The sequence below is a fragment of the Bactrocera oleae genome, chromosome 2 (genome assembly GCF_042242935.1).
Source record: "Bactrocera oleae isolate idBacOlea1 chromosome 2, idBacOlea1, whole genome shotgun sequence".
Taxonomy (NCBI): domain Eukaryota; kingdom Metazoa; phylum Arthropoda; class Insecta; order Diptera; family Tephritidae; genus Bactrocera; species Bactrocera oleae.
Window position 1 is genome coordinate 95,891,795 of NC_091536.1, and position 25,896 is coordinate 95,917,690.

The following is a 25,896-nucleotide window of genomic DNA, read 5'->3' on the forward strand; positions in this document are numbered from 1 at the left end:
GTACCCCGTAGTAATGTTATCAACGCTCTACTAATTAGTGATTGTAAATCGTGTCTTGATAAAATCCGAAAAGAAGTAGAAAGAAAGCAATAATAGATTGACCGTTTCATATTTTAAAAAAAGAAGAAAAAACTCTCCTACAGCAGCGATTAACTGTCCGATAAGATACTAAAGACTGAAGATAATGAGTAAGATTTATTGATGGTGCTTGATTTGTACTTAGGTAAATATATAGTGGTCAAAATTAAATATTTGCAGGGGTTTTTAACACTTAAATTAGACCATGATGGGGTATAATACAGTCCCGTCTCTGTATAGTTCCACAAATCATTTCACACTTTAATGTCAATGATCGAAAATTACGAATCGAAAATGGTATTGAACGAAAATGTTCTCTATCTTCTATCCCTGTACTTGAAGTTGACAATGCTGAAATCACCTATTCGTATATTGACTATCAGCTGGGAAAGTCCTTAATTTTGACCGATTAACAATACAATGGTAGACAATTTCTATAATATAACAAGTCTTTTAAGATGCAAATATTTTTAAGACAAAGATGAAGATAATAACTAAATATATAATCCGCGATTTAGCAATGGCACAAACATTAATATGTATATGATATACACTTTTCAACACAAAAAGTAAATGACTGCACTCTCGAGATAACTGTAAAGGACCGTTTATCATTTAGAACCGTGATCTAATTTTTTAAAACGATAACTTTTTCAGTTTCTGATTTTATGGTCCCGTAGTAAATATCAAATTTCTTATTCCTGTATTACAGCGTGAAGAAGACCCTTCATAACAGACAAGAGTAAATCTATTAGTGTTTTGTAATTTCGACATATATATTTACATATATGTTTTGAATTGTATATTCTGTCTAAAAAACTAAATATTCCGATGATCTTTTATTAGCCGAATTTTTTTAATTCTCGTTTTACAAGATCCTTACCTTGAGTTCATACATCAAGACTCTTGTCGCTCAAACTCGTTTTTGGTAGACGTGGGGACGACGAGGAACGACGAAGAGACTGTGTCGCTCGTGCTCGGGCAACACGCTTTATGTGCTTGTTCGTAACAGTTCACTGCAATTCACATTCCTTTAAATTTTTAAATTCTTTTCATTGTTATAATTGTGCTCTGTTCCAAATGAATATGTTTTCTATTAGAAACGGTTAAATATATATACAAATTTGCTAGTGAAAAATGTTTTTGTACAGCGCGTAAATGAATTGTACAAAAATTAGCTAATGTGATATGAAAAAGGGTTGCAAAACTTGTCTTACTCGTGTTGCCCGCAAGAATGCAATAAACAACATCAAGAAACGTCTTCGTGTGTAAACGCAGTCTTACGAAAATAAAAACCATTTCGAATACCTTTAAGCACATATCTGAAACACTTTGCACAGTCGGATCGGCACAGCTGCGAAAAAGTAGTTATCCATAAGTCATTTCTTTTCGTATTGTTGATTGTGTATTCTATTCTTAAGAGAACAAAGAAGTTATTGAGTGTCAGTAGGGAGAGTCAATCAATGCGTTGTTGTTTGTTGCTGTCAAAAATAAGTTTGCTGCAAGCGGCAAAAGCGATGCGAGTTTAAAATGCCTCGAATAGATATTAAAAAAGTTCTATGAAAAGGTTCCGCAACTTGCCCAGTCGATGTGAACCGTGTTTGGAAGTTTTTTGTTTTCATTATCAATTTGGGCTCCAATGAAGAAGTTCTTAATATTATATATGGTAGGTATGACATTAAATATTATTATTATAAAGACTTGATACAACCAGCCCTTGATTCGTGTCTAATTTTTCGACGATTTTCGTAATAGTTATAGTTGCTATAAGAAACGAAGGAAAATTTTTTCGTTAAAGTTTCTAAACACTGGTGTTTTTCACGGCATAATGATTTTAAGTCATCTTTACTAAACTGTGTTATTAATCATCATATTGCGAAAATAACTTCACGAAAAGATTCATTAAATAGTTTTAGTCCCTTGGAATTTTTCATATTCACTCTTGACAACAACATGCATCAATGCTCTGTATAACAAAAAGTGAGAAACTTTCCACTCCAAACATCAGATTGCCAAAGTGCAGAAATATCGATAGCAACTATTGCAATGCAAAATTCTACAAAAAAAAAAAAAACAATAATTGCAATTCATGCTCAAATTGTTCAATTTTAATTATCTTCTCAAACAAAGCGCATTTATCATTCCGCTCTTACGTGTTAATGACGCTTGAGTAGCGTACGACTGCAATAAAATTATTGACAAAGCTTTGAATAATAGCAAACATATTTAAAAAGCAATTAAAGAAGCACAAAGAAAAAATATTTATGAATTACCACTTGCATAATCGTTGACAGTGTGCCATTTTTTCCATTTCTGCCAAAATTTACGGGTGACGCAGAGAGGAGAATTGACGAAAGCAGCAATCAAAACAAACTAAAGCAATAACAACAAAATGCGGTGGAAATGCCAGCGCGGAAGACAACAAGCACAGCTGATCAAATAAGGCCAAAGAATAAAGTGAAATTAAATGGAAATTCTCCAAGCCGGTGAGTGAACCGAACCGATCCGCCATCGAATATGCGCATTGACAGCTAGCTAGTTTGCTTAGTACAATACGTTTTAAAAATATATAAAATAAAGTGAAAAAAGCAAACCAAACAAAAGCGAGTAACTAACAAAACCAACAACCCAGCTATCCAACAGCAGTGGCCCTGAACTTGACTCTCGCCGCGTAAAAACCCACAAGCCAAACAAATAGTGGCCATAATAGCGGTAATGATGATAAATAAAAAATAAAAAGCAGCTAACACACAACAACACCTTGTCCGTCCGTCCGTCCGTCCGCCTGTCTGTCCGTCTGCCTGTCTGTCTGTCTGTCTGTGTGTCTGTGAATGTGATATAAAGCAACAAACCAAAACAAATCATAAAACACATAAATGAGTGTAATGCGAAAAATGTATAAGCCAACAACAACAACAATGGCGAAGCAAACAAACCTCATATTCAACTTTGTTGCTACGTAGTAGTACACTTGAGAGCGCTCGCGTGGAAGGTAAAATGCATCGCAAGCAAGCCAAAAACAACAAACTATGAAAAAGCTGAAAAAGTGTAACAAAAAGCAACCAAAATAACAACAAGAACAACGCCAAAACAAATAGCAACAGTTGTGCATAGACAGAAGCGTTGACGCTGGCCAGAGCCAACAAGCGTTTTCGTAGCCGTAATTTGATTTGTTTGCTTAGTCAACAGCTGCTGGTCACATGCAACAGGTACGTATGTATGTGTGTGTGTTTTTGTGTGTTGTAGAATATCAAGTTGATCTAACCTAGCGCTTGGGCTGCAATAGGGGCGGCTGGTGGAAGCGCTTATCAACTTAAATGCTTTGTTTCACTTAACTTTGGAGTACGCGTTAAGGTGTGCGCGTACAAGTGTGTCTGTATATGTGTTTAAGTGTATGATTTGCACTACTTAACACATATGGGCAAATGGAAAGTTATCTAAGTTTCTTTTGAAGTGTTTTAACGATTCTAATAATGACTTAAATTATAATTTATGATTTTTTAATTTAGAATAAAACCATAAATATTGCTAGTAAACCTTCTTGAAAATTAAGTTTTTATTTTTATTATACATTTTTGTTTATAAAAATAACTACGCATTTATTAAATAAAAATTAATAATTAATTACGGAGAAAAGCTAAGAACTATTTGGAGTAGCCGATTTTAAGGTTTTAAAATATAAACTTACTAATTATTAATTAAGAATAAAAACAAAATTACAAACTCTTATAAATAATAAATAATCATACTTTTAATAGTATAAATATTAAATTTAACATATAAAATATCGAAAAACTACTTAGTTTAATATATTAATATTCCAACAAATAAAGAATAAAGTATGCCTCTGTATCTTATTAATATTAAATCGTTTGTAGCGTTAACTATTTTTATTAACTGAACAGGGTATATTAATTTTGCCACGAAGTTTGTAATTTGTGTATTTTTATAACCTTATATGCTATAACAAAAGCACCTGTGAAGGGTATTTCATTCGAAATTAACGTTTTTTGTTGTTTTTGTTTGGGAGAATAAAAAACTAATAATTTTAAATACAATACAATCCTTATCATAACTTTCAGATTTTAACTAAATTATTTTCAGATTATTTACGTACGTGTCTCTTAAGGATGATATTAAGATAGCCTACATTTAGGTGTTTTACTTATTTGCATGTTAACATAAAATTATGTGTTTGTATATAATAATAGTAATTACGCCTAAAAGTTGGTAATTTTTCAAAAACGTTTCTTCGTCTTTTATACTGCCTAGTTGTTATCTTAAACGTGTAGTAATCTAAAGATTTAAGGTTAAATACAAGAACCAATATATAAATATAATATATAATGAAAACTTAGCAACATTTTAAAAACCTCTCAAAATTTCATATATAAAAATACTTATTAGAACCCAAACAAAAAATTTGGTAAGAAATACTCAAAATCGTTGAATAAGTCGCTATAGCTGTATGCTTACAAAAATTATAAATATTTTTAGAAAGCAGGAAAAAAATTCAGATATACTTGAAAATTCGTTTCAATTAAAATTTCGAAATCGAAATGTATTGTTGTACTCAATCTAAAAACGATTTTTTTACTTTTCAAATAGGATAGTTATATGGAACAGGACTGAATTGGAAATAAAATATTTCTGAATTCGAAACCGAAATCATCGAATCAAACCCGCAGGTTCCCACGAATTTGTTTAATTCTCACAAAAATATGTCAAAGCGAGTCGATAGTACAATTAAATAGCACCCATCGCCATATAAACATACACACACGATGTACGCTAAATTAATTTTCATGTTTTGCAGCAAATTATGTGCATAATATTTTCCCGCCAATTTGTTGCAATCAAACTCATAGTTGTTTACAAACAAACAACATGTGTCCTCTTCTTACATTACATATTTGCGCCATTTGCCATTGTTTATATTTTGGTGCTGTTTTTCGTTGTTATTATTGTTTTGAGAAATGTGTGCATTTATTGACTCGCGAGGACATTGTGAGACCGTACTTTCGCAAACAGCGAGTATTTTTTATTAATTGATATGCCTTTAAGCAAAACACTCGTGTGCAACAACAAAGCTATAAAAAATACTTATATGAAAATATGAAGGCTCTGTACTCACCTTCCAGCCGGCACTGCTATTCGAGTCGCCTTTATCTTTGAAATACGGCACATTCTGCACCATCCACTCATAGATTTGGCTCAGCGTTAGCCGCTTGTCGGTCGCCGAACCGATGGCATGCGTTATTAAATCCGCATACGACAAATTGCCCCACGCATTACGACGTGATGAGTTCTTTTTCGCTGTATTTATATTCTGTATAGTCTGTTGCGAATCTGAAACACAAGCGATGCGAGCCAATTTTTACTTACAATTGATGCAAATCGAAAATATTTGATAACAAATATGTTTACGAGTAAATTGATTTATACATATAAAAATATGTATGGATGTGTATGTCTATGGATTTACAATAGCTGTGTGTTATTCGCATTTAATAAATACAAGTACATCTGGGAATTGCTCTATATGTATGTAAATATGTGTGTATGCGTAGATGATTGTTATTGCAGTCTAACACTTATTTTTAATTTTTTTATACCCAACACACAACAGCTAGAGAATGTATATAAATATTTTTGAAAATTTATATTAGAATTCTTTTAGAATATTTCCATAAGAAGTTCTTAAAATATTTGATTTTTTTTCACAAGTATTTACAATTTAGCATAAGCGTGGGCTAAGCACAGAGTAAATTTAAAATTTTTTCAAATTCCATTCCAAGACGAAATTTTTGATAATTATGCTAGCATTTAGTAAAATTTATCATGCTATCTTAACTTAACTCTACAGTTAACGCTGTGCTTAGCCTTAGTGTGCTAACCGAAATACTATATTCCCCAGCATTACATGATCTGATTGCTGATTTCTTGCACTCACCTGCACTCGCCAGCTGTTGATTACTCGCCTTCGTGCTGTCCAAATCATCAGATGGTTCGACAAAATTCTCTGGCCGCGGACATGGCCAGGTATTCGATCTGGCACGCGTCTGCGGCTCAAAACCGCCATCGCCCTGCAGTTCGCTGACTAGATCCATGTGCAGGGGGATGTCTGTGGGCGGTGGCGTGGGCCAGTCATGCACGAACCCCTCCATTATAGTAAACGGATCGTTTATGAGGTGCAGGTTTGCAGTATTTGTGTAACTTGTCGGGTAGGAAATTTTTTGTGCAATTTTGGCGAACTCGTCTATACAGAGTGGGACCCACTTGCAACGCGTCTTTTTAGCTTCTGGTAGCACAGTGAAATTCTGAAAAGATAAAAGTGATAAAATTATTATTATTTTTTTTTTAATAAATTGAAGTATTACTCTTACAGTTGAAGTTTTGCTGATTATTTTGCAAATTATTCAATGAAAATTAGTATTAATTAATATAACACGTTTCAACTAAGTCTAGTAGCACTTCGCCGCCAAACAGTAACACACACAAATTCTGATGAAATAAAATGCTTGATCATTAGTACCTACATCTGTACATACAGTATGCATATATAATACAAAATAATGTCATGGAAAAATTTACGATTTAGCTGATAAATGAAACGCAAATTTTAAAATCGGTAAATATTTATACTACCAGTACAAACATGATCCATATATAGCAAAGTAAATTTACTAATATATTTACAAGTAGTATTATTTAATCACTACTTGATGGAAATCGGTTCGAGGTAACATATACAAAGAGTAATTTCAATTTAAATATCTATTATTTATAAAATAAATATTATTAGTATTGTAAGGTAGTACTAGTAGTTCATATGTATATATCTGACCTTGGCAAAAGTACTCATTTGACTTCACCAGGTTCCCTATGCATTAATTTGACGCATTTAATTTTACACACAGAGAAAAGCTACAAAATTATTTGTGAAAGCAACAACAAAGTCAGCTATTTAGTTGGATTCAATAAAAGAGAGTATGCTGACATTTCATTAAAGCGGTCTAAAAGCTCGAAATTCTACATCTTTTTAATTGTACTAGGTAGTTTATGCCATTTGTTCGCTCAACTCAAGTCGGTACTCTCCAAGATATGGCGTATTGAAAACAGACGTAATTATACTCTTGCAACTTGTTGCTTCAGAGTATAATAGTTTTGTTCACCTAACGGTTGTTTGTATCAGCTAAAACTAGTCAAGTTAGATATAGGGTTATACATATAAATGATTAGGATGAAGTGACGAGTTGAAATCCGGGTGACTGTCTGTCCGTCCCTCTGTCCGTGCCTGCCTGTGCAAGCTGTAACTTGAGAAAATATTGAGATATCTTTATGAAACTTGATACACATGTTTCTTGGTACCGTAACACGGTTGGTATTGCAGATGGGCGTAATCGGACTACTGCCACGCCCACAAAACGATATTAATCAAAACCCTAACTAAGCTCCACAACAAGATACAAGACTCTTATTTGGTATACAGAATCACGCTAGAGCAGGGCATGTGCAGTTTAAATTTTTTTGTAAAGTGGGCGTGGTCCCGCCCCCTCATAAGTTTAATGTGCATATTTCCTATACCCCTGAAGCTATAATAACAAAATTCACATCATCATCTTTATCGACGGTCTGAAAATAGGTGAAATCGGATGACAACCCCGCCTACTTCCCATATAACGGTACTGTTAAAAACTACTAAAAGCGCGATAAATCAAGCACTAAACACGCCAGAGACATTAAATTTTATCTCTGGGATGGTATGAGATGACTTTATAGGAACCGCGTTCAAAATTAGATAGTGGGCGTGGCACCGCCCACTTTTTGGTGAAAATCCATATCTTGGGATCTGCTAAACCGATTTAAACCAAATTCGGTACATAATTTTCTTCTCATATTTCTATATTACAGTACGAAAATGGACGAAATCGGATTACAACCACGCCTATTTCTCATATAACATCATTTTAAATTCCATCTGATTTTTTCACTTTCCAGTATGCAAATCAAGCAACAAAGATTATATCGGCTTTGCGAGAATAATGCCTTTAATGTATGCCACCTTGTGACCAAAAATTATCTAAATTGAATCAAAACTGTTCAAGCCCCTAAGTACTAAATATGTGGACCCCTATAGTTGACTTTTTACCGGAAATATCAGTCAACATAGAACAAGGCGGCAAGATACACAAAGAAATCTAAAACGAGTATACCATTTGACTTTGCGAGAGTATAAAATGTTCGGTTACATCGGAACTTAGCCTTCCTTACTTGTTTTTAGTTTAAATTTGAACTGCATTGAAAGCAAACCGTTCTGGGATATCTAGGGGGACTTTGGACGACATAACAAAGCTATATAACAAAAACAAATAGAGAAACACATTTATATGAAAACAAGAAAAAACATTGACTTCGATTGCACCGAAACTATAATGCCCTTCACAAATATAAAAGATTCCTTACAAGAACGTTGATCAGTTTGTATGGTAGCTATACGCTATGGTGACTTGATCTGTACAATTTCTTTAGAGATTGTACCGTTGCCTTGGACATTAACCCATGTCACATTTGACGAGGATATCTTGTCAAATGAAAAAATTTTCCATACAAGCACTTGATCCCGATCGTTCAGTTTGTATGACAGCTACATATGCATACATGTATGTAATATATAGTGATCCGATATCGGCCAATATCCCACAGCTTCGTGGTGATAAATGGACGGGTGCAAAGTTTCAAACCGATAGCATATACTACATGTATACAGAGGGACGGACGGTCATGACTACATCGACTTAGTTCGACATACATATATACTTTATAAGGTCTCTGTCGTTTCCTTTTGGGTGTTGCAAACATCGTGGCAAACTTAATATACCCTGTTCAGGGTATAATGAGAACCAAACAAAAATTAAATGAAAAACGCATCGTTATGCATATTCAATGGGAATAATTAAAATATTTCATTATATTTTTGGTAATTCTTAAACAAAAATATTAATCAGAAGACCTTCAATACAATCAAGTTCAACAAACTTTCAAAAAAGTCCGCAATTACTGTACTTACTCTTGTATATATGAAAGTATTTCAATTGCTTTACGTCATTGAAATTTCCGGGCTTCTTTAACGAAACTATGTATGCTCAGGTATACATAAGTATGTACAGTGGAAACTGTTGGTCGTCTCTTTGTCTGCTTGTACAATAGTATTGACAACCAATTACCAGAAATGATAATTTCAGGTCAATATTACTTGCTTCCTTATCGCCGTTATGCATTATCAATTAATGTTAACGAGACCTGAAACACTCAGTAAGAAAATATACACTTGTTACTGGGCGAATGAACTGAATATTTATAATCTTTCCGTTCACACAAGTTAAGGGAAATTAACGCCTCTTAACATACTATTTTCGAATAAGTGATGTGAGAATTACTGATTAAATATATGTATTTATAGTATATAATATTTTAAAAGCAATTTAACTCATAATTTAACGAAGTAATGAAGAGAGTATAATATTTCTCTCACTCTATTCTCCAAAGATATGTTTTTAAATATCTTAAAGACCATTGTTAGCTACGACTAGCTTAACTTAAGATGCTGTACAGTGGTATATATGTACGTATGTATAAACTTTTATATACAAACAAATGCATATATATGCGTTTTCTCTTTCCTAATAATTATCATTGAGTGCTAAATGCCGCAGCTTTTTTATTATATTTTGTTGCTCTACATTTCAAAGTTTAAAAAGAAAAAAGCTTCAACGATAAGATAAGATTTTTTCAGTTCACATGTACACATATGATTTCTGGAATAAATTTTCGAAATTAGCGAACATAAGAGGCAGACAAGGCGGCACGCCGATAATTAATATGGAGAAGAGCGATTAATAAATGTACAAAAAAAAAAAATAAATAAATAAACCTATAAATCATACAATCGCATATTAAAGTGCAAATTTTAGAAAATGCTTGGGCCTCCTTGAATACGTTTAAAAACTGCGTAGTGACACAACAGACCTCTGGCCAGACAGAAGTTATTTGCCAACTTGCTGATAAACAAGCGCAACGTTTTCTAAAGAAATTCTGCAAAAAATATTGTTAAAATCTAAGAAAGCGAAAATATCTTAAATAGCGCCAAAATTATATACTTATTTACATGAAAGGAAATATAAATATTTGTAGCGCCGCACTCGGTTGATGCCTGGCATTCCATAATGGAGGGAGCTTCGGATGTTTGTATACAATTTGAGAATATGTGTAAAGACTTTTTATTCAAATTTTAAACACACTAGTTAAAAAAGTTAATACATTTTTTTTAATAGCAGTCTCTGATTCACCGATTTTCTGCTCCCTGTTATTATAGCTCAGCAACAACAAAGTTATCCAGTTGCATTTTGTAGAAAATTAGCTATGCTTCGAATCCCCCAAAAATGGAGAGTAACGAATAGAAAAAGCAATTGGTATAAATTACAAAGGCCAACATAATAAATTAGAGAAAAAATATATAGAATTGTCGAAGAGCAAAGTGGTGAGTTCTCTAAAAAAAATTTTTTTCAGACAGAATTAACAAACCTGATTTTTGACAGCTGTCATACAAGACCTGTCAAGGTTAGAGTATTATAAAAGTACTTGTCATTAAATCTTTTTAGGCATTTTTAATTTAAAATTTCGAAATTAATTTTAAAATATAGTAAAAATTTCTGGCTGTTGAAATGTGGAGGTCAAATGTCAAGAGATTTTTTTAAAGAATTTTTTGAAACATCTTTTGTTGGTATCAGTTAATATGTCATACATTGTTAAAATATTTACTCTTGGTTCGCTCTGCTCATATTTTGTTTGTTTGTTGCCATGTTATATTTTACAGCTCTGATGTCTGACACGTGAATTCCGTTAGTCAAGTGGTGGTCACGTTATGATTATATGCGACAGCCCGAATATAATGAGATTATAATCATATTATTTGTCAGACAAACAGACCTCGATATATCTGAATGATGATTACTAATGTTGTGTCGGATAGAGGAATAGGTTGGTGTAAATAATAAGAGCAAAGTCAAAAATATGATAGAAATAGAACCAATTTTCGAATACTTAAAACAATACGTTAGGTAATTAATATTTTATTCGAACAATACTTGACAATTTTTTACTGAAAAATAACATATAATAAAAGATATATTTACATGATAAATATTCGTAGCAATAAGCCTAAATGTATGCAATATTCTTGCCACACCTAAAACGCTTTGTGACTAAACTAATCAATATATTTCTTTAGAAAGGCTAAGAGCTACTTATTTGTTTTACCGTTTTAAATATGAATAAAGTACTACGTCTGTAAAGCGCTTTCAGTTGCTACTTATTTTCATCTGATTCTAAAGCACAGTTGCATTTCCATATATAGTACGTATGCATATGTATATATGGCATATATATATGTATATAGATATATGTGGCGTGACCAAAATATATATAAAATTCTTTTAATTTATAATGTATATTATTGCTCTAAAAATATAATAATAAATCATATAATCTTAATCATTAGTCCGTCGAGTCTCCAAATTAATGCATGAATCTTCCTTTTAGATCTCTCTAAATTTAATAGCGATCAGCTACTGTATTGGAAATTAGCTATTTATAGCTTTAAAAATTAAGTGACACAATAAAAGTCAATAAAGCGGACTTATTTTTACCACAATGATGTATGTATTTATACATTGAAGGTTCTACTCATACTATGTCTCGTTCAAAATAATAATGATGTTGAGCGAAGCGTGAAGTGAGCTAATCTATCTTTGGTCACTATGTGACGTTTATTAGCAAAAAAGAAGCGGATTATCATTCATGACAATTCTGCGAAAGCCTACTCAACGAAGCTGAGTGTGTGTGTGGAAATACAAAAGTTTACATGGGCTTGTCCATGTGTAAGTAAGTATAGAGACTTGTAATACTATTTTATAAGTTCAACAGCTAGTTAGGCTTAATAAAAATATATAAATATAAATAGACATACATTCATGATTTTCTTTATACATATATAACATACGCATGCATATACTTATATAATCTTACTAGGTCCAACGACAATTATGAGACCCCAGCGCGCTTGTATTTATATGATAGTATCCAAGCCAAAGGCCTGTCTGACTAACTCGGACTTATTACACTGTGTGCGTAATGCGAGAGCCTTAAAAAATATATAAATCAGTATACATATATATGTACATATTAATATATGTATAACCTTATAGCCTTAACTATGAGTGTGTGAAAGCAGAATTATGCGTTAAGTTAATAATATGCAAATTAAGAGAGAGAGAGAGAGAGAGTGTGGTGTTATTTACATCAGTGAACATAAATGCGTACGTGAAATTGTTGTAAGCAGAGATGTATGAATGAATGTGAAAAACTAATAAAATAAATATTAAACAATTTTTAAGAAAAACAAAAGACTAGGAAATAACATTAATCGCTCAACTGCTGATTAGTTTAATATACATAAAAATAAATTGTAAATATATGAAGGTATTAAGAGAATTCCTTAGATTTTTTAATTACTGTTTAGTAATTTCTTTTTTGAAAATAGTAACAGTTCAGAACAAGTAAGAAACGGCTAAATTCAAAGCCAGTAAAATACTCATATTTGGTGTTTTTTTATAATTCATAGACTCAATTAGTTTTATAACAATATTTTACTTCCCGTTAGCGAAAAGTATACTTAAATTATCCTCAAATAAAATATATCTGACATAAACCGAATTTAATTAAGATAATTCACATATTGGCCGATATATTGGGTATAAATTCAGTAAGTTCGAAAATTGTTCTATTATGTATGGTATGTGGGAGCTAAGGGAAATACAGACCCATTTTTGACATACAGACATACTATTGTCAGAAAAGCATGCTCTCCAAATTTCAATCCTATATAAAACACAATGACTGATATTTTCGCAAAAAACTCAGACATAGGCTTTGCGGTTCACATTACCGTTATTTGGGGGTTTGAATAATTTTCATCCAATTTGGACAATTTTTAGTTATAAGGTGGCATACCTCAAAGACACTATTCGTGCAAAGTTTTATCCAAATATATTGATTTTTTCTTGATTTGTATATGGGAAGTAGGCGTGGTTTTTATTCGATTTCACCAATTTTTGTTTTATAACATGGGAATCTCAAAATAATCCTATGTACTAAATTTAATAAAAATTGGTATAGTAGGTTCGGAGATATATAATTTTACCTAAAGGTAAGAGGTGCCATGCCCAACATTCAATTTTGACATCGGCTCTTATACGCATCTCTCGTACCATCACGGATATAACATTTCATGTCTCTGACGCTTTGGGTTTTTGAATTATCGCACTTTTAGTAATTTTTAACCAAACCGTTATAGGCGGAGTGGGCGTGGTTATCATCCGATTTCACATATTTTCACGCTGTCGTAAGAGCTGCCGAAGTGATTTGTCCGGTGCAAATTTGGGTGATATAGCTTGAATGTACATTCAGTCTGGTAATAGACCACTGATTAAACATTTTCAAACCACAAATGCCCCTTTTTATTGCGATTCGTTGTACGAAATTACAGTTTTGTATCTTAATTTGCGGCTTAGTTATGGCAATTTGATTACTGGCGTTTTGTGGGCGTAGCAGTGGTCCGATTACGCCAACCTACGATCTCGACCACCCTTTTCGACCAAGGAACACCTGCACAAAGTTTCATTAAGATATCTCAATTTTTAATCAAGTTACAGCTTGCACAGACGGACGGACAGACAGTCACTCGGATGTCAACTCGTCTCGTCATCCTGATCATTTATATATTGTATATATAGAACTCCATATCTATCTCGTTTAGCTTTAAGTGTTACAAACAACCGTTAGGTGAACAAAACTATTATACGCTGTAGCAACAAGTTGCAAGAGTATAAAAATAAATTGTACATACATAAATATATATATATAATGTAGCAGGAAAAATACAATTTAGTAGAAATAAATATGGAACTTTTAAGAATATTTCTTAAGTTTTTCAATTACTGTTTAATAACTTTTTTCTAGAACAGCAGCAGATCAGAAAAATGGTTAAGAATTTTACAACTAATTCAAGAGTTGTAATTGGAATACTTTTTAAAACTTGAAACGTACATTTAAAAAATGTTGATGGTTAAGTTAACTGTCTTAATTCTAGGCTTTCCCTCTTATTTTGGAATATTGGCTATGAAATAAGCCGAGAACATTTATTTATGGTTTTAAAACTTGTCAAACGTAGTCTTTATAAAGAGCAGTAAACTATTTGTTCTTTCACGTGCTAAAGCAGAACTGTACGACCTTAATATAATCGTCAAATTTAACCGACGGTTAATCTGCTGGTTAACTTTTCTAATTCTACAAAAACTACTGTTCTATTTGTAAAAAAATATTTATTTGTAGTATATAAAAAACAACAAAAACAACACAGTATAATGATTGCCTCGTCTTTCCACCAACCTATAACGGCATTGCCTCCCTTTTTGTCATGACTGGCGGTTAAGCAACTGAAATAGGTTAAACATGTCTATAACTCTGCAAAAATGTAACAAATAGATTCTTGCATTTCAGGACCTGCAGACAGAAAAAGATAGTTGAGAAAACGGGCCAAAATTAGAAACAAAAGAAAAATTTCTTTGTAAAGCTCATGTTCAGTTTGCCTGAATTCGCAATTGTTTTAGCATTAATTACTTTTGACAAATCGTTAGTCAGTTATAAATGTTTGATAATTATAAAAGAAAAAAGATATGAATTATTATTACCGAAATACTATTATCAGTTTTTAGGTTTCGGGGAAAAACGTCTCTAGTAAAAATAAAGTTCATTTTATAATCAGTAAAAAACTAAGAAAACTAATTTGAAGATTAGCGAATGGTGATTATGGTGATAACTACATATTTAATCCATAAGCATACCTTTCAGTAAATACCCTTATCAAATTATCAAATAAATACCACGTTAGCAAGTTATCATCACATATAAATATGTCATACATATACATAATTATATGTTTATTATATATATGTATAATATAATATTACAAGGAAGGTCAGTACGCGCTAAAAAAATGTGAAAATCTTATTAAACTTATAACACATAATATAAAATTATACACATATAAGTCTATATGTACTCTTGAGTACATATCATAAATGATACCTTTTAAATAAATTTTCTCAGCCATACCCGATTGCACTCGATTCTGTCAGTTTTATGTGCATGTATATGTATGTGTATGTATGTACCATATATGTATATGTATATGGGTATATGTATGTCATAATTACAAAGCTGGCTTTATCTGTTTTACTGTCACTCAACTTAACGCTCTTTCATAAATAGCAAAAACCAAAACGAAAATTGTAACCCGCTCACAGCTGATAAGCGAGCTAATCGCGATTATGAAGGCGTTGCAATAGGCGTAAGTACTTACATATATATACTGCCTATTTTCATTTGCTTTGTCAAATATAACCAGTGTACACACGCGCCGTTATATATTTATGTATGTATGTATGAAAGTAAAATTTATTTCACTGTCCGATTCAAAAAGATCAAAGCCTACTTCCAAACAACACACCCTGCAGGCAAATTCGAAATGGGACAGTCTACAAATTCGCAGCTTCGGTGCGAACAGAAAACTAAAAAATTGGCAGCTGCTTAGAAAGTTTAAATCAAAACATAGTTTGAGATGAGAACCACTAAATTACGGTTAAACCATGATTCAGTTATATAAGGTTGTATCGATAGGGAGCATGCTTCCTCTTACGAAAGAAATGTCTGTATCCATAATATCAAAAAAACTGTTTTATGTTTTTCTTATGAATTTTCTATTTATTTACAATTTGATGATTTGGTGTGATTTACAATCTATTCATATTTAAATATCATTTAAAACCGCATTTTCATTGGTTGAAATTTTTGAGAAATTTATTTTGGAATTCATATTAAAACAATACAAGGCGAAACTGCTGATTTTGACATTATGGATCCAATTACTTTTGGCAAATTGTTATTTTTGGGCTATCAACACAACCTTATATAATTGAATCATGAACTAGACCAAGAAACCTCTAAGCTAAAAATTTTTATTAGTAGGATTGCCACCTCTTTAAATAATTTAACTTAATCAAAGAAATTTGACAAACGATGATTATAATATACCTAAAGATGCAAGAGGCAAATATTATTGAAATAGCTGCCACACTTTTATATTTTCATTAGATTAAAATAATAAAGTGTTTATAATATTAACGGTAGAGTATCGAAATCAGAGATCTTAAAAGATATTCTTAGCTTAAAAAATTTGGAGAAGTGTTGCCACCTGTTTGATATTATATATTCAAAAAAATAAATCAAATATATTCAATACCACAATTTTGTCATCAAATAAAAAGTATTTGTAAAAATTTTCATGCACCTAGTAATATTTTCAAAAAGATCGGTAATTTATGCATCGTACTTCCGTAATTGAAAATCAGAGATATCTACCCTTAAATGTTATAATCAAAAATATAACTATATACAGACCAACCAACGAACCTAAAAATAATTATTTATCAAGTGTCTCTAATAATTAAAGTTCTACCCATTAAAGCCAAGCCACACTAAGATATATTTCGCTGTGTTGGAAATGTATTTTAAGATATTATATTTTTTGTGTTGAAAAAATGGTAAAATATAAATATGTATTAAATGAAAAAATTACAAAATTTATTTTCCTTTCGAACTCTGTTGAAAAACTTTACATTAAAAAAACACTAAAATGTCCTGCAGGGTATATTTAAAATTTATACATACATATGTATGTATGTATATACATGTATAAGCACATTATACGATTAATACTTTTATGCGATCATTGGCATACAAGTACGCACGGTCATCAAGGTTGGTAAGTCCAATTAGTGGGGCATACAATATGGTGATGTAGGAACTCAGCGCTGACTGTAATAGCATTATTTCTGATACGCAGGTTCGCTCATAGTTTCACACGCGTGCTGTCGAAATAGACAATTTTTTTCGGTAAATTGGTATGGGATTTAAAACTTTGCTACAGGCAACTATGGCTGGCGGTTTTGAGGTGTGACAGAATGGCGGCGCAAGAAATATACATAGGTCAGGTTTTGATAAAATTTTATGATGAAGACCTAAATAGTACTCAATGAAAAGTTTTTGTAAAGAAAGCATTGTATATAACGGAAATAAAATTAGAATACTTTTTTGAAAATAGTTTGTGAGAATGCTAATTCAATTTTTATCTTTCAAAGCTAGCAGTGGCAACATTAAACGTTTTTTTTTTGCCGATAATTTAGAAGTCGGAATTTTGAAGGCAGCATAAATAGCACCAACAATCTAAACCCGGTACTACTTTGGGATCGGTAGGCAATTACAAAGCAGATCCCTCTCTTGATAAACAAATATAAGGTTCTATAAGTCTTTTACCATTCCCGAGCATTCGAGGAACGTCCGCGTGAGCGAAGAGCAACGCAGAAGATGGAATCATGAACTGTATGAGATCTCTGGCGACATGGATGTAAGTACATAAAAATCCAACGAATGCGTTGGTTAAGTGATGTCGTAGGCATGGAGGACGATGCTCTAGTGAAAAACTCCCTCGACTCGAGACCTGGATTGATAACGGAAGCATAGACGTCCACGCATCCATTGGAAGCACCAAGTACATAGGGACCTGTCTGCACTTGGGATGTACAACTGACGTGACCTCGCAAAGAATTGAGGCAACTGGCGAATTTTTGTGTTCTTGGCTCAGAGTGACCCACGGTTGTAGTGCCAAAAAAGAAGACACATCATTAAACAATAATATGGGTAGGTATTTAAGTTAAATTTGCTAAGAACATGAAAATTTTTTTCTGTCAAAGAGATAATAACATGTAGATATGTATGTTGGAAGCATTTTTATAAAAAAAATTTGCTTCGAAAACCTTGAGCACACTTTAAATTTCGCCATTTGTTTACATTCCGGTAATTTGTATCTAACTCTTTTATTAATAGCGGTAAACGTGCTTACTCCTCAGCTGATCCGGTTATGCTGAGCAGCTGTGACCGACATTAAAAATTTGTGTAGTTGACTTTATGTACCATGTTGCCAAAATCTCTAAAAGCTTTATGTAGGTGTCTCGAACAAGTACTTGCTAAATGTATGTGTGCATGTTCAGTCACGTCAGCTTTTGCACCTAAGGTAATGACGTACAGTGGGGGCGTATCACCAAATTCTCAAAAAATATAAATATGTTAATATGTATGTAAGAAAATTAGACAGCAAAAATATTTACGCAACTTTTTTTTGTTGCTATTTTTAGACTAAAAAATTATATGTTAAATTGGGGTATTATTCAAAAACGTTGTTTTTTGCGTACCTTGCAAAGTCCACAACATTTCTCTGTAAGAATATAAATATGTACATATTACAACAATGCTATACTTCAGACATTGGTAATTATTGTCTCTTTTACTTCACCGCTTTGCTATAAAATTTTCCATGCTGATAATTTATTGCATTAAACGTTTATTAATATTTAATTAAACAAAACTAAAAGCGCTGTCTACAAAAGAGTTTATTCGCGCGCTCTTTTGTATCACTCTATCACGCTCTCACAGCTCGCGCTCGCCATTTACAAGGCGCTTCATCTATTTTATTGCACTGCCTTCTCTATTTATTAATTTACATATGTACCTAGATGCCTATTTGTATGTGTGTATATTTGTATGTCTGTATGTAACATGCTGCCAGCTGAATATTAAATGTTTGATTGAGTTAAATATTCAAATGATTGGTGGAAAAAAATTACATAAAACACAAATGCCAGGCGATTCCGCAAACGCTAAACGTGGCGCTGTCGCGCGGCACGCACACTACCTACATACATATGTAAGTATGTATTATGTGCTTTGCTATTTCATTTCATTTCATTTAACTTTTTTCCATTTATTTATACTTTTTCTATAAAAAATTCAACTGCGCAGTAGATACGCCATTAATATGACTCGCCTGTCCTCTCTTTTCTAACGTTATTTCATACTCTTGCTCGCGCTAGCGCTGGCAGACCATGCGCTCACGTCAGCGCTCAAATCAAAACAGTAATAATCATTAGACACTTGATTAAATCGTATGATCACTCGCTTACTCTCTGTGGCTCAGCGAATGTCTTTTGAAAGAAACGTGAAAATCAACAAAATAAAAGAAGAAACTTTTTTTCAACAGCATACATTGGGAAAAAAACTAGTCAAACGTGCTTACAAACACCACAAGCAAAGTAAGTCAGCAGCTACACAAAGTACTCATGCACACCCCGCGCCACCCTACCCACTTTGTGGACGAAACAAACAGCGCGACTGCGGAAAACAGCCGAGAAATGTGTTCACTCTCAGTCGGTAATTTCGGGTTTGGCTTGGCCGTCAAGATCAGCGGTCAAATATACATACATGCATGCACACAAATGTTCTCATATACACTGATCATCGCATTATCACTGTCGTTCTTGGTTCGTCACGGTGCCCCCGATGCATCAGAAAAAATACCGCGCGTGTGTTAGTGTCTGCATATTTAATATAATATATGAGAGTCCATTGGACCTCTGCTGCTATTTGCTGGTATTTTATTTGCTTCGGTGTCATTATTCCCTGTTCTCCCAGCAGTCTGGCTAACTTCTTCGACGTTTTACTAACATATGTACCTACATACCATACATACATACATACATATGTGTTCTTCCTCATCACATGCTTCAGCCTACAAATACCACTAGAAATGTGTACGCACGCAGTCCGGTATTGCCGCAATTTATATATACTTCGGTCGGTATCTTCGCATAGGCCTCTGTAATCATAAAGCGAAAATTGAACACGCGATTTTTTTTCTTCTTCGCCATTCTCTGTGCATTTTCTTCTTTCCATCGAGAGCGCACACAACAGTGTAGCTTTCTTATTTTTATGTGTTCAAAGTATTACCAGCATTGCTGGACTCACAGTCATCTGTATATACTTATATATTTGTTTCTATTTTTGTGGGTGCGACATGATGCTAGTCGACCAGTGCTGGATTTCCGCGGATTCTTTATGCGATACGAAGCAATCGTTGCACTTTTAGGGAAAGTTTTTCATCTTCGGCTGCACCAAAGCTAGAATACCCTTTATAGATAAAGTAGTTTCCACACAATAAGATTTAGTAGCCGACCTATAAAATATGTACATGCTTATGTTCGGAGATTAAGCGATATCTCGGACAAAAATGCATGCCAAATTTCGTAAAAATAGCTATATGCTATAGTATTTCGATCGGAAAATTTTCCTCAGATACCATAGCGTTGACTGGGAAATAATTCATGCGAATTTTCTTGAAGATATCTCGTCAAATAAAATAGTTTTTCATACAAGAACGTAAGTTGCTCGTTCAGTTTGTATGACAGCTATATGTTACAGTACTCTAATATCGACCCCTCTCTATCGTTAAAGCTGTATAACAACAAAACGTCTTGTCAAAGAGGTTAGCCATAATAGCAATATCTATTCGACTTCCCATTGGCATAAAGCACCAGCCTAGGTAACCAAGTATGCCCTTTACTATGTCTCTCAAACCGTCTTAAACCAACTTGACGTTTATCAAAGCAAAAAAAACAAGAATTTGAAGCAAAAATTTCGTTGTTATTTTCTGCAGCTTTTTTCATATTTTAAATTGCCGCACGGCATCTGTTGCGGCCAAATTTACGTTTATTACCTTTCTGGCTTTTCGCTTGACTTTTTTTTTACCCCGTCATATGGTTGTTTTCGTTTTATTTTTTTACTTTTTGCTCAAACACACACATTTCTTCTTCCACTTTCTGCATTCTTCCACACTTTTGCCACATTTCTTTAAACACACTTTTAATGGTTTCGTTTCGTTTTCTTTTTTTGCGGCATACATTTATCACTTTTGCTCCGAAACCTGTTTCCCATCACATTATAAGATCATCAGCTCATCGCAAGCTCCAACAAACACGCAACAATAAACACCGAGGTATACAAAGTTTTTGCGTTTCTTCAACAGCAGACTGTCTCGTTCGTCTTTTGGCTCTTCTACAACAATTCGCATTCAGTGGCATTTGGCCGATTCGAGCTGCTCGTTTTGATTTATCATCCCTTCCCGAATACAGCGCACTGCAGATGCAAGTGATCGTGCAGAGATCTGACACACACACACAGACATGTTCGTGTAGATTTTCAGGGGTAAATGTTTATGTCTTCCTGTTGTCTTTTAAGTTTCTCCACCGGTTTTTTTGTTTTCGTACACACTGCGCACAGTCAGCCGCGTTCTTCATCATTAAGCAGCGCGTTCATGGTCTTCGGAATCTTGGCGTTTGACGTAGTCGCAGCTTTTGTAAATTAATCTCCTCTAAATAAGATAATCAAACATGTATTGGTATGTATGTGTGCAGTGCCTTTCCCCTAGTTCGTCCGTATCAGCAACATGTTTTGCGTCACTTTCGACTTGGATTTGTTCCCCTTTCGTCTGTTCGCCCGTTGCATTGCGCATTGCTCCATGGCGGAAGGCCGTTTATTGTTTGTTTACTTATTTGTTTTGTTTTTGTCCGGAAGATTTATTTTCATTTTTATTTTTCTTAACCACCACACATGCTTTTCTACAATTTTTCACACTACCGGCTTTTTAACCGCATATATGTACATATGTATGGGTATGTAACATACGTATACCTGTTTTTCGTTTTCGCCACTTGATTAACAGATGATTGTACAAAGATGTATGAAAGATCTGATTGAGGTTAAGTAGTCGCTGCTTACGATGCTGGCCACGTTTTTATTGTATTTTGCTATTTTGTGTGCTTTTGTCTCAAAGAAAGGTTTTGGCTTAACAAAATGTAAGTATATACAAGTACTTATGTGTATGAATTTATGTAATTTTGACGATATGCAGATTCTCTTTATAGTGTTTTATTTATTAAACAAATATATGTTCTACAACATATTCGTCTACATTTTTTGACGAAAGTGCGAATCTAAAACATAGCGATTGGAAAGCTGGTAAGTAGAAAACGCTTAAGCTTTTCTGAGAATATTCCTCCATAGGATGACGAAAAACAAATTTACTTTCATAAAATAAGGTAATCAAGCTTATTGTAGCCCCTACAGCTAGGTGTGGCAAGTGTTAACTGGACTTGGAAAGTTTCATAGTCTTGGCAGTACGAAAAATACCAAAATCAAAAGGTTCTAAACGGAATAACTGAGTAGGACGTTTAGCTGACGAATGTCTGGTTTCGAAATAATTGATATTAGCGTACAAATTAAGATTTTTTTACATTATAGTATTTATTTTTGACATTTTTCTAAATTTTTAAATAGCTAGCGTGTGAAATAGTTTATACCTTTACAAATAACATACTAAAATTTCAATTCGATATCTTTAATAGTTTTTGAGTTATAGCCATTTAAAGAGTAAACCCTCAATTCAATTAGCTGCAACAGTTTATCTTTAAACAGGTTTGTCTCGAAACAGTATTTTTCGAAATTGATGTAGTTATAACTCGAAGACAAATTATCAGATTGTCATTATGCCTGCTCTCTATATAATTATACATACTACTTGTATATGTACAATGTCCTATCAATTTTATGAAGTGATCAAAAATTTAATTTTGGCAAGGCAAAAACGACCAAAATTCAAACTTTTATTAAAACGCCGCAATTTTGTCATTTTTTGATTTTCTTTTTTTCGTAGGTCATTGTACGGAAAATAATTTCTAGTTTAACGAGAATTTTTTATTTTTAGGTTTCATCCACGAAAAAAATAAAAATTATTGCAACCGGAGATCTCGTATAACTCAAAACATATTTAATTTATTGTAAATACACCCAAAAATTTTCAAATTAATCGATAATATTTTTTTTTATATTCCCAAAAATCGGTTTTTTTAGGCAGTTACACTATGTGTGCCCCTTAAGGGGTTATATTCACTTGTTAATTTCAAAAAATCCATTTTCCCACGCCCTTCTTAGATAAATTTGTAAGGTGAGGTGTACATTTTTCACAAAAAAGGCTTTTTTGGGATGTTGCCATTTTGACAAATATCAAAATTTTGGTTAGTCCTTTGGTCATCACGAATATTAGTAATAATTTTCTTTCGTTTTTTGATTTAAGATAGTTTTAAGCAAAAAAATCTTTTCATCGACACACATTATTGCGAAAGTCCTCCTGGAAACCGGCTACGGGGTCATATATGGAACAAAATAACTTTTCGTATTTCAGACTTTCAAGTGGACATTTCTTAATATAATAAAATACCTAATAAAAAAATATTTCATCATTGGCTTTATTTAGTTTTTTCTCGACACTACACATCAAAATCGCTCATATCAAATAATTTTTTGTCACTGCCAGGAAAGAGGACGAGGTACCTCATATGAACTCTGGGCAAATTTTCAATAAAAAAAATACGTCTGTTAATTCGCGGTATGAAACCAATTTCGTGTTCAAATATTTACTACAAACATACGAATAACCATAAAAAGAAATCGTTTTGGAAGTTTTAGAACTGGAAAAATTTGCTTTAACCAAATTTTCTGTAGTTTTATTAAAAACTCAAAAATTTAAGCAACACATAACGGGATTTTTAGGGATTACTAATTCAATGTAAGCAAAATTATATTCCTTTACGCAGATTTAACACCTACTTGTACATCTGAGCACGCCATGCCGCCTCTGTATCCAAACAATTAATATTCCACACTTTTATTATTATTAGTTAAAAAACAAAAATCGACTGCGACAAATAAGCTGTGAACTTTAAATTGCATTTCTCACAAATGACAACAGGTAAAATACTTACAGAATAACCTTCACCGCTGTCACTCCGTTAAAGTGTTTGCTGAACCGCTGTTTTGGTGCTCTCTTTTATCGCTGATAATAGCTGTTGTAGTTGTTGTTGGCGATTATTTATTTCACTTTTATCGTTGAAGAGCAGTTTTGGCACTGGCCGAAATTTTAATGCATGTAAATATTTTTTTTTGCTGCTTACTCTCACGAGTGCTCTCGCTCTCTATTTGTATTATTAATTTTTTTTTTGTTTTATAACACTGCGCTCCAACTACGCTCAATTCAATTGTACATTTTCAATATCAAAATTTTGATTCCACTTTGCCACACGTTTCACTTTTTATTTATCACGCACGATCTAACTGCTTTTGTACGCACTTTTTACGCGAATTCTAGTTTTTTATCTTATTTCCGCTATTATTGTGTTACTTAACACTGTTATTTGGCAATCGTGCGTCAATTGTCACTTTTTTGAATTGTCGAATAGTACCAAACCACACGTGACACGACTTTTGTGGTTTCCATCAAGGGACAAATAATATTACTTAGCAACGCCGAAACTCAGGAACTAGAATCTCAGCAGCCGCGATCACTTGGTTAACAGGCGAGAGCTTCTTTTATTTGTTTGTTATTTTTATTTTTGTAATTTTATATATTTAAGTCGTTACCTTGCGCTTTTTTTGTGTTTTTAAGCCACGTTTGAACGTTGAACTTTATTTGAAAAATTTGTATTTTTTTCACGCACTTGTATAACTTTTAACTATCACCTTCAGAATATGCAGCACCTGAAAGCACAACACACTCGTTTACCATTGTGTTATGGTGTGACGAAAGAAAGAGAAAGGAAACGAAGCCAAACCCTTTGAGTTCTTTCCTCACAGAACTGGCAAGTTGTTTCGCAATCTCATTGTATTTATATTTTATTGTTTATATTTTTTAATATTGTTAAAAAAATTATACAAAACTCTGCTTGCTTTTCAATACGATTTCCGAAGACAAAACACAGTTCCAACACAACATCGCAAACCGACTCCGGCATTAAACTGACACTTCAGATACAGATACAAAAAAAGACACACCGCGAAGAAAGTAAAAGATAAGATGTTGGGAAAAAAAATTAAAAACTCGTTTCGATCGCAATGCTTGTTGTTGCTTTTTGTTGTACTTCGCGACTGACTGGTAGAATTACTAAATAGCGGATGAATGGGCAGCGCAGCAGCGGCCGATCAACTGACCGCATACACACGGTACTTTGTCTGACTCTGGCTGATTATTTGACCGCCTTTCTGCCTGTCTGACTGCCTGACTGCCTACTATACATACAAACAGACAGACATGAGCACATTCGTGCCTACCTCACCGACTGGACTGGAGTGGCTGGCAAAGTGCTGTATCTCTACACACTGCGGATCACAACCGATCAGATATGCGCACGGACACACGCTGATATAAGTATGCTGCTTATTGTGGTCGAGTAGAAAGGAAACAACGCAGTCCGATCCAGTAAGGCAACCCAGTCGCTACAGCAATCGATGCTGCGCTAAGTGATCAGGTAGTGAACGCGACTGACGAGTTGTAATGGATATGAGTAATAGATTATGGAAGCTTTGTGTGCTTAAGTGGAGCGCGTACTGAGGACCGGCTCTTGAAATAGGAAAAATTCGAAAACATACCGTTCACTAAAGCGAAATTTGCGTCGTGCCTTTGGTGACAAGCTTAGGCGAGGTCATAAAATACCTTCGCAATATGTATGCTCATTAGTATGTGTGCCGTCAGAGCGAAGCGCTTGGCAAGTATGACAACATAATTAAGGCGTGTAAGCGTCACGTCATCAATTCCTAGCAATGCTGCATTGCTTTTTTGAACGCGAATTGTATTACGCGGCGTCGCCAAACCGCAAAAGCGGGAAACACTAAGGGAGCACACACTAGAAGCGCTTCGGA

General features: G+C 33.5%; 1 protein-coding gene across 7 annotated transcripts in view; it reads right to left on the bottom strand.

Moving 5' to 3' along the window:
* The window catches only part of foxo (forkhead box, sub-group O), a 76,816-nt gene that overhangs the window by 49,598 nt on the left and 1,322 nt on the right, over positions 1-25,896 (bottom strand). For 4 of the 7 annotated variants that reach the window (XM_070106081.1, XM_036357193.2, XM_036357195.2 and 1 more), the window contains exons 1-3: positions 23,812-23,950; positions 6,032-6,398; positions 5,213-5,427 (exon numbers count right to left, since the gene is read on the bottom strand). In XM_070106081.1, coding sequence (XP_069962182.1) covers positions 5,213-5,427; positions 6,032-6,398; positions 23,812-23,832 — 603 coding nt within the window. In that variant the 5' untranslated portion in view covers positions 23,833-23,950. The other 3 variants (XM_036357201.2, XM_036357197.2, XM_036357198.2) reach the window with 1 other exon arrangement.